Source organism: Myotis brandtii, unplaced genomic scaffold, assembly GCF_000412655.1.
Source record: "Myotis brandtii unplaced genomic scaffold, ASM41265v1 scaffold1167, whole genome shotgun sequence".
NCBI classification, from domain to species: Eukaryota; Metazoa; Chordata; class Mammalia; order Chiroptera; family Vespertilionidae; genus Myotis; species Myotis brandtii.
Window position 1 is genome coordinate 1834139 of NW_005354039.1, and position 10241 is coordinate 1844379.

Consider the following 10241-nt stretch of genomic DNA (forward strand, 5'->3'; position numbering starts at 1 on the left):
AAGTGTACAGCCTTTCGCACGCCCACGCGTACACGTGTGGCTTTCTTCTCAGGTGACAGAGCAACAGCTTATTAGACCCGGCAGATCTGTCCCTGGACCATATCCTAGTCTTTACATCATTGCAGAATTCTTTCTGCTGCCCTGCAAAAAGGCAGCAGGAGAGAACAGCTTTTCGGTGTCTTTAATTAGGCAACAGGAAAAAACAAAGTCTGGCTGAAAATTACCGCTTGAAGCTTGGCTGATGCCAAAAAAGCAGTACTGGCTCCCAGTGCTCGGGTAAGTGAGCGCCATTGATTTCAAGTGTGTGAGTGTGTGTGTGTGTGGCGGGGGGGCGAGGGGGGAGACAAAGGAAGCTGGTGTTCAGTCACCCTCTGGCATCTGCAACTGCCCATTGTAATACCAATCTAGAAGAAGCAGATCTTTATTGTTGGGGACAGATTTAAAAAAACCAAAAAAAAAAACACACCCTCATTTCTGCTGTGAAAACGGATAGAATCGAATCTGGAAGTCATTGTGGTGAGCACAATCTGGAACCCGGGGGTGGCATTTTTACAACCACCATCCTGCCTCAAGCTGCAGGGCATGGTTTCCTTAGCTGCTGTCGGAAACCCCTGAATACGCGACAGCTGGTGTTTTAACCTGCTTCCAATTAGCGACAAGAATTTTAAGGTATTTTGGAGGTGCTTAGTGGAAATTAAGAAGCCACCCACTTCGTCTGCACCAATAACCTTTAAGATCGCTTGCGCTATCAGGACAGGGATGTTTCACTGTCTTGCTCCCCCAGCATTGCCCACCAAAGTCGCCATTCTATAACCCTAATGCGCCTTTGTAGTGAAGCTTCGCACCGATCTGAACCTGCACCCCCTCTCTAAAGGGGATTCTGGCGCCAAGGAGCTAGTTGACTTTAGTGGCAAGTAGTTCAGTCAGCCCTGTACGGGACATAGGACCACAGATGACCTATTTTTTTCTGCTGCAGTGACTCACAGGGACTCTTCACTGGACGTTGTTCCTTCCACCCCAGAAGATAAGTAGCTGCTACGAGACCACCTTTCTCCCAAGGTCATCACGATACCGGGTACGGACAGGAATCTTACCCATCTTCCAAAGGAGGTGAAACTCAACTTGTCCCCACCCCCATCCCACCCCCCAAGGGAGACACTGACAGGGTTCCCAGAGAAACCCCGGCCCTAAGACAGAGCTAGGTGGGAGGATCTCCAACTACTGCCTCATCCATCACAGGGAGACACGGGCCGGATTCCTTGTGTTTCCCAACCTGGACTTCTCCAGCTTCAGGGCATCTGCTCCCCTACAGGGAGGGAATGAGCACACATGTCCACAAGGATGTCTACTCTGAGAATCCACCGCGTGCAAAGGCGAGTCAAACCAAGAGAGATGGCAGCCAGGCCTCCAGCAGGGAGCTGCCTCTAGTGCTCTAATCCGAACGAGCTTTCCGGCTTCCGAAGGATTTGACAGATGACCACATTGGGTCTCGGGGTTCTCGACAATTCTGAAACGTAGCCACCAGGTGTCCAATGAAAATTGAGAGGCTCTCCTATGTCCCATCCCCCTGCCCACCTCCTACAAGCACAGCACCACAAGCAAAAAGATGTTTGTTATTAAGGACAGGAATGGCCGAGTGGTTGGTAACGTCCAGAGATGCCTGCTTTATTGCTTACTAGGTGACTGCATTTCAGGCTGGTGACATCGAGTAACAGTCTCGTTACCAACTAATTTTGTACCTCTGAACTACAAATCAACAATCCAATTTGGCAAGGAGCAGTGGTGTTACAGCTAATTGGGGGCTGGGTTTTCCAAATCCATGGTCTTGGCTGGCAGAGTGCCATGAGTGGGGCCACGGGGAAGGTCTGGGATTGCTTTAAGGACTCTGGCATCTGGTTGAAAGAGGCTAAAACCCTGCAAGTCCCCAGGCAAACCCTCCGTCACAAATCCCAAGAACACAGATGTTATTCTCCTTTTAGTGGTCAGTTCAGCCCAAATAAGGAGCCGACTACCAGGGTCTAGCCAAGTGGGTCCAAGGCCTGCTCTTCATCGCCATGTCCTCTGCCCTCACTCCCACCCTGGGGCACAGCTCTTCCTGCAGGTTCTTAGGGGAAAGCAATGCTTCTGGTAATTTGTCTCCTTTTAGTTCTGCTCTGAAAAGAAAAGGGAATGACAGGGGTAACCAGAGGTGGGCATGGGCACCTCAACAGAGCTCCGTGGTCCCAGGCCCAGAGCCGGGCTGAGTCAGCGGTCTGCACTGGGAGGTGGTGCTCCTCTAAGAACCAGGGCCAAGTGCATCTCCTTGGGAAGAAGTCCAAGGGGGAAGAATTTATTAACAAAATTCCAAGCTAGTGGGGGCTGTTCATATGAGAAGGCAGAAACTTAGAGAAGGTCAAGATCAAGGAAGAAAGATAAGGAAGGAATGAGAGCTCTTCTCCCATGGTAGGAGCCCAATCAAATGAAGCAATTACTACATGAATCATGACTGTAGCTATTTTTTTTTCTTCTCACCAGAAAAGAACACAAGCTTCCTTTGAGATCCGAGATCAATTGCCCAAGAACCAACGGACAAGCTAGTTTTCCCTAGACCGAGACAGAGTCATCTAGAAAGGCTTTCTCACCAGAAGCTCTCAGCTAAGGCCTGACGAGGCGGTGGCCCTGTCCCTGCCCCACCTGTGTCGCTGAACTGTGTGAGCCAGAGCACCGAGCACCGTCCCTGCAGGCTCACTCGGTACGGAACCTGGTGACAGGGGGTGCCGCAGCCCCAGCCCTGGCCGGGTTACGGGAACCCCGAGAATCCCAAGCAGAGTCTCCAAACATGGTGGTTCTTCTGCTGCTGAGAGGATGCGCACCCAGGGTGCTGGCTGAGGAGTTAGTGCAGAAAACAAGGCACCACAGAGAGGTTGGACACTTGGGTTGTGTGATTCAGGACACGCTGGGAAAGTCCATGGGCAGAGGGAAGGAAGGGGAAGAGGAGAAGGAGGAGAAGACTGAGTTTTAAATAATGTCTCACGAGGCCGGAGCCCCACTAGATGGGCTCTGGTTTGAGCTTTTCTGCTAGGAAGTCATTCACAAAGGCCTCCACAATGGCAGGGGTGATCTCCTCCACGTCCATCACGTACTTGGCCCGGGCTGACATGTCCAGGATGGTGAGCAAGGGGGCGGCCTCGGGCAGGTTGGTGTAATCTCGCAGGGAGTCGGTCATGTCATCCTGGAAGTCACCAGAAGGGAGAGACAGCCCGTAAGTTTTCAAGAGAGCGGAGAGTCCCCTGGGCCCAGGTTCCCCAGATGGCGTGGGATGGACCCACTCCATCATCACCCTGAAGAGCGGGCCTCCTCCATGAAAGACGGGCTCTCAGAGTGTGGAGCAGTGGGCTCTGCCCTGCCTTGCAGAGGGGGAGGCTGGTTCCGAAAATTCTCTCTGCATCACCCCAAGCCCCCAGGCAAGTCTTCTTTATTAGCACGAAAGCCTCTGCTTTGCAAAAAAAAATATGTGATGTCCTTTGATTGCTTGCTTTTGCAGTCAACTCTCAATCATTTGCGGCCCCACTGTGCCGAGGCCAATCTGGGCTCCAGCCCTGCCTGTGTTTCAGGGGGCAGGCATCGCAGAACCAGGAGGGAAGACAGGGATACAGAGACACTACTGACGTTGACACGAGCTGCTGTACTTATCTGAGCAGGAAGCTGACCCTTTCCCACACATTCCCAGGGACTGTCCAGGAGAATTTTCCTGACATCAGATGCAGCCTTATTAGGTATAAAGACAAACACAGAAATCCAAAGACCAGGAGCCAGACTTGCAAGGTAACCATCTGGAATTACCTTTCACGCTGCCGACCCTCATTTGGCAGGTAACAGAAAACGAACCCTACGGACCCATCCCGCGGCGGTCTCACTATACAATGTACAGTCTAGTATTCTACACGGAGTGAAGACCGGAGTCACCCTGCCGAGAAAGGGCGTGGGGTATTCCTGGCCTTATGCTGGTGAGCTAGAGGCATGAAACTTACAGCTCACCGGTGTCTGAGACCAAAAGAATTCCTTCCTCAAAGGGCACACCGTTAGGAAGATTACTGGTAACCATCTCTTGCCCCAACCCCGGAATTGCTCGGTGACTCAGCATCTCTGGCACTGTCTACCCGGTTCAGGCCCTCCACGTGGGTAACTGAACAATCCTCACGATTAACAGAGAGAGATACCTGGACAGCTGCTGAACACGGAGTTCCATTGCCTCCCCTCCCCAGAGAGATGAACTTTAATGATTATTAAGGCTTCAGAAGGGATGGCTTTTGCCTGCCCGTGTGGACAGGATGGAGACAAACAAGGGGTCCCCCTTAGCCCTGGTTGGAATGTGAGAGGCCGGAACCCTGAGCTCAGAGGTGCTGGGTCAACGCCGGCGTTGACCCAGCACCTTGTGCCCATCCTCCCATGCTGCCTTGCTTCTGAGCATGCAGACAGAAACCGGACCAAGGGAGCTGCCGAGGCCAGGAGCTCAGGTGAAACGCACAGGAAGGACGGGGCGGCCAGGCAGGGAACTAGAGCAGTGGATGACCAAGCCCCTCCGTCCAGCTCTCTGGCCCCAGCATCCTTCCCTCGTGGGCCAGTCCACCTGCTGGGCCACAGGACAAAGGAGCGGGGCACTGCTTCTGAAGTCACACCAACCTCACGCTCACTCCTCTCTGCGACCTACTTAATGTGTGACTCTGGCCAGTCACTTCCCTGAGCCCAGGTCTCCTGCCCCGTAAAGTGGGTTTAATACCAGGTCACACGGCGCTGGGTGAGGCGTGAGAGCGGCCGGCGCTCAGCCCAGCCGGCCAGACCGGGGCATCTCACCCTCTCCAAGCCTCGCCCTCCTCATCTGTGAAGCAGCAATGATTCTATCGAGCCAGAGAGGGGGGACAAATGGGACCGAACAGGGGAAGCACTTGGCTTGGTGCCTGGTATGTAGAAAACCCACAAACGTCCCCTTTCAGCCACATTTCTACAGCAGCTCCTGGAGCCCTCCGGCCCCACCCCCACCCAGCCCAGCCCTTTCTGTTCTACACCCATCTTTCCCTCCGAGACGGGGTCAGAGTTTAATGAATTCGGAGCAGCCTGCATTTGTGCTTTGTGTGGAGTGGGCTCGTGTAGCCCCGAGGCAGGGCCTGTGAACCTGCTTTGTCCCCTCCACCCCACGGCGGAGCAGGAGAACTTCAGCTGCCGGCAGGGGCCCGGCAGGGCTTAGCAGGGGAGGCTATTGAGGGGGTGATGAATGGGTGCTGGCTCAGGGTGTCTGGCCACTGCTGCCTCTCCTGGGATCCAAATACAGCCTGAAGTAAGCATGGGCTCTGACCAACTGGGGGTACCGATGGGCGGAAGGAGGCCCCGGGGCTTCAAAAAGTGTCTGTCAATAACGGGCGTGTGGCCAGTGCCCGGCTGGATTGGGGAGGCGGTGGAGCATGGGCAGAGATGGCTCCTGAGGAGAGGAACCAAGGTAGGGCGCCTGCGCTGACCCCATCTTGCAGACTCCCAGCCTGCAGGGCGGAGTCTCCTGTATCTCAGGAGGAGGCAGGCGCCTGCTGGAGGTGGCCCAGTGAAGGGCCCTGCCTCCTCACCCTGTGGAAAGTCCTCTGCTCCGTCCAGCCCAACTTCATGAGACCGGCCTTGAGAGAGGGGGGTGTGGGCAGTTTCCAACCCGAGCACCCTCCCTGGCTGGCTGGGACTTCAGGTCAGAGCGTGGCCCGCGGCGGGATCCCTGTCCTGGGAAATGCTCACTGGAGGGCCGGTGAGGCGGGGCTGACCTGGCAGACAGTCTGTAAAGCAGCAAGGGCCTGGTTCCGACCCAGCCCCAAGGGAGGGAGTGTGGACCTCGATCTTGGTGGCTGCAGAGAGGGCTCTGCCCTGGGAGGGCTCCCTGCAGCTCAGAGGCCACTGAGCGAGGGAGAAGGAAGGAGGAGGCAGCCAGGCGGGAGGTGGTTTTCCACGACACACCTTTTTGCGCCTCACCTGTCTGTGAGCTCGTCCAGAAGTCCCGTCACCCCAGACCCCGGGGCCCCCTTCAACATCCCCCAAAGCCCATCACTCAAGTTCTAAAGGTCGGCCCCTGGTCTGGCCCAGGCGGCACTCACCTCCCCCGCCACGAAGAACAGAAGCGGCGCCTCCTCCTCTTTGGCTTTGTACTTGGCGATGATCTTCTCAGCTATGGGCTGGATCAGCTGCTTGGCCGCCTCGGACTCCCCATCATCCTCAGAATCTGTGATGGGGAGAGAAAGACATGAAGCACAGGGCTTGTCAGCGAGTGGTGCCCCCTGAGGACGCCTGCATCCAGGGCTGAACGGCCCACCTGGGCAGCCCCTGAGTGGAAGCGATTCCCTGGGGACACAGGCCTTGCCTCCTGGTGCAGGAGGGAGGCCTCCTGCTCACACAGTGCCCTCCTGCACTGCGCTCCCAGGAACAGCTCACCTCACCGAGTAGCACTAACGCCCCAAGCAAAAGTGATACGTTCCACTCAGTTCTTCACAAACCCACCTTGGGAGCTAAGCTTCCCCTCAGCCAGGACTGGAGGTCCCCGGTAGAGTCTCTCTCAGTCACAGAATGAGATGCCGGGACTCGGATCACTGACTTCCTAATGAAAATGGCAGAGGTGGTGGTGGTGGGTGGGGCTGTGGTCTGGCCAGCAGCTTTGGTGGCCACGGGGAGGCAGAGCGACCAGCCCGGCTCACCTGGGAGGGGACAGGCTGCTGCACGGAGACCACCCAGCGAGGCTCCCAGAGCCCCTGTGGGGCGTCCCTTGCCTCCAAGAGCAGCCACACAGTGGGGTCCTGGGCTCACGCCCGCTGAGCCCTGTAACTGAGAACAACAGTGACACCCCGAGTTGCAGAGCTGGGGGGGTAGGGGCAGCAGGTGCCAGCAGGCGACTTTCACCCAGAAATGCCACACAGCTCGAGAGGCCTGCAGCGCGCAGATCCCGTGGGACTCTCTAGATCAGTGGTTCTCAACCTTCCTAATGCCGCGACCCTTTAATACAGTTCCTCATGTTGTGGTGACCCCCAATTTCATTGCTACAAATTGAACATAATTAAAGCATAGTGATTAATCACAAAAACAATATGTAATTATATATGTGTTTTCCGATGGTCTTAGGCGACCCCAGTGAAAGGGTCGTTCGACCCCCAAAGGAGTCGCGCGACCCACAGGTTGAGAACCTCTGCTATAGACCCACGTCTAATTCGCTGTGATGCTGGACTCGCCTGGCTTCTCTGGGACTCTCTTTCCACATCTGCAGGTGGCCAGTGAGGTTCCCAGTTGTCCCTCAGCTCAGAATTGTTTCCCAGCCCCGGGACAAAGGTGTGGGAGCCTGTAGCAGGCGGGGAAAGCCCCCAGGCCATCTTTCCCCAGACAGACAGCCTCTGTCCTCAAAGCACAGGACCAGCCTGCAGTGGGTGTGCTCAAGAATTCCCGAGTCTGCGTGTGGCCCCCTTCCCGGGGGGCGGGGGGGGGGTCTCCAAACCAGACCTCCAGAGAACAGGGGTGGGAGTTGTACACATCCCCAAACCCACCTCACTGAGTGGGCATGGCGGCCTCTCAGCCATGCTCCTAGCACCAAAGTTACTTGGAGCTGAGCGGCGAGGCCCCAGGCAGAGGCTGAGGTGGGTCTTGGGCAGCAGTTGCTCTGTTAGCAAAAGGCATCAGTCACCTCACGGGGCTGCAGGGAGCCAAGTCCATCTTCCTGTGCCCTCCTGCTTCTCACAGCAGCCACCCACCCAGCGCCAGAGTGAGCCACACAGGGGAGACCGAGAGGGGCGGTTGGCCACAGAGACGCCACCTGAGGCTGGGAGAGCCCCAGCAGCCCCGGCCATTTGGCCAGAACACAGGTGACCAGCAGCAGCAGCAGCCCGAGGGCGAGGGCGGGGGGGAGCCTGAGCCCGGCAGCTGCCTCGTTGCAGCCCCACCTCCTTCCAACAATGGGCCTGTTCATGGGGGCCCAGGGCCTGACCTATGCTTCCCAGCTGGAAGGAAAGCACAGCGGCAGCTCCCAGAACCCCTCCCACAGGGGGAGAGCCATGAATAAATCATTGGGGTCAAAAGCAAGGCTGTAGGGAGAGACAAAGGCCCAGGCTCCGCATTGTTCTGTGACAGAAAGAAGCTGTAGGGACAGGCATCTCCCACTTGAGGTGGGTCGGTCCCGCCCGCCCTGGGCCCCCCGCTGAGCTTCATACCTACAAAAAGGACGAGGCAGGGGCCCTCGTTGAGCTGCACGGCGTTGGAGTCGGACAGTTCCAGCACGGGCTTGGGGTGCCACGGGAACTCCCTGCAGTCCTCGTCGTTCAGCACCTCCACCCGCCCCTGCCGCGTGATCACCTCCCCCTGCGGGTCCAGCACGATGAGGGTGGGGATGCCTGCAAGAGAAAGAGCTGGCGTGGCCACCGCCCGCAGGAGGGGCAGCTCCCACTCAGAGGGCACAGGAGGACCCAGGACCAGGCAGAGGCTCAGGAAAGCCTCGGATGAGATCGGGCCCAGCCCCTGATCAGCCGCGGAACTCCGCTGGGTCTGCACACACCTTCTCCACGGGACCCCAAGCAAGTCCCTTCTCCCCTCTGGGCCACGGGGTGGACGTCCTGCAGTTCCCACCTCACCCCACTGTGTAAAGATCAACGAGCAGTGTATTTAAAGAACATCGCACAGGGTCTTGGCACAGGGAAGCAGTCGATAAATCCTAAACGATCCCAAAGAGGCAGGAAACGCTGCCCCCATCTGCCAGGAGTCCGACCGTAACTGATGGTGTGAAAACACGCTCCCAGGCAGCGTACAGACGCCAAACCAACACAAACCAACCAAGCCGTGGGCGTCACACAGAGGCGGGGCCTGTGTCGGGGAGGAGCCTGGGGCAGGGGCAGCAGCAGGACAGGAGGAGGACAGCTGGCTGCCCAGGGGGCCAGTGGCCCAACTCCAGCCCTGCTGCCTGGGGAGGTGGCAGCCCCACCCCCCAATTCCAGTCCTGCAGCCTGGGGTGGGGGGGTTCCAATACCTGCTCTGAGGGGTCCAGTCCCTGGAGGGATGGGCTGGGGTAACAAATGCAACACATAGCTCCCTGCACACCCCCACCCCCACCCACAGAGCTGCAAATAGAAAATCAGAGCAACCCCATCCTGGGTTCCAGTTGCATCTGGGTTTTCCACCTCCTGCTCTTTGCACCCGCTGCTTCTTCTCCAGCCAGGGCCACCCCCCACGACCACAGCCCACAGAGTCAGCCTCAGCCTGCCCTTTGGGGACACTTGCCTCTCCAGCCCAGCTCGCACTAACCAGCCGCCTGTCCCTGGAGCCGACCGGGGCTTTAATTGGACACGGGCAAGTGAAAGCCAGAGCAATTTAATATTTATAGATTCCAATGCATTCAGTCGGTAATTTGCTCCACTGACATTTTACTTCTCCGTGGGGGGTACACTGAGGTACCAGAAATATGGCCCTGGTGTTTTTAACCGGCCATGGCGGCCGGCGGCGGGCACCTGGCAACGAATCCATTCTGCCCGCACCTATTGGAAGTGGCTCAGCGTGTGCGGGGCAGGCCCCGAGAGAACCAGGCTCTGCCGGCGGCCATTCTCTGGCAGCACAGCCCGTTCTCACGGGGCTTTAGGAAGCAGAGCTGTCCAGGCCCCGGGGAGTCGGTGTTGGAGCGCAGGAGACGGCGTATCCAGCCTCACTTTCCCAGCTGCACATTATCTGCCCCCCTCCCCCACCCTCCCCCAGCCCACAGCCTGGGTTTGTCCCCATCCCTGAGGATCGGGCTGGGCTTTGAGTCAGCAGCCTTACCCAAGGCTGGGGCTGGGGCCACAACAGGCCGGCCGCTGCAGAGGGGTGCCTCCCATCGCCATGCCCTACCTCGAGAATGCTTTGGCAGCGTTCTTTAATCAGAGAATCGGTGTATTTCTTAAATTGGGCAATTGCTAGTGTTGGGTTAAACTGGGGCCCACCCACTGCTATGATTAGACCCAGCAGCCGGCCCGTTTGTGGCCCACACATGGGATGTCCCGTTGGTCTGTGGAGGGCAAGCAGGCCCAGGGGACAGAGAAGGGAGGAAAAGTAAAATCTGAAGGCAAAGAAGTCCACTTCCTGGTTCAGTGCCTCAGTTTCTCCAAGGGACTACTCTAAAGGGCCTTTTTTGTTACCATGGCTGCAGCCATGCCCGTGGGGACCAGAGCCCCCAGCTGGCTGCAGAGGAGCCCTCAGCTGATTCCAAGAAAGAACCGCTCCACTGGGCCTGC

At 57.4% G+C, this 10241-nt stretch overlaps 1 protein-coding gene across 2 annotated transcripts in view; it reads right to left on the reverse strand.

Annotated features, from left to right (window-relative positions):
• Window positions 1-166: 166 nt before the first annotated feature.
• Window positions 167-10241, reverse strand: part of NXN (nucleoredoxin) — a 161325-nt gene continuing 151250 nt past the window's right edge. The window contains exons 6-8 of one of the 2 annotated variants that reach the window (XM_014529599.1): window positions 8199-8378; window positions 6108-6232; window positions 167-3211 (exon numbers count right to left, since the gene is read on the reverse strand). In XM_014529599.1, the coding sequence (XP_014385085.1) occupies window positions 3029-3211; window positions 6108-6232; window positions 8199-8378 (488 nt within the window). In that variant the 3' untranslated portion in view covers window positions 167-3028. The remainder of the gene's footprint in view (window positions 3212-6107; window positions 6233-8198; window positions 8379-10241) is intronic. The other variant, XM_014529603.1, reaches the window with a different exon arrangement.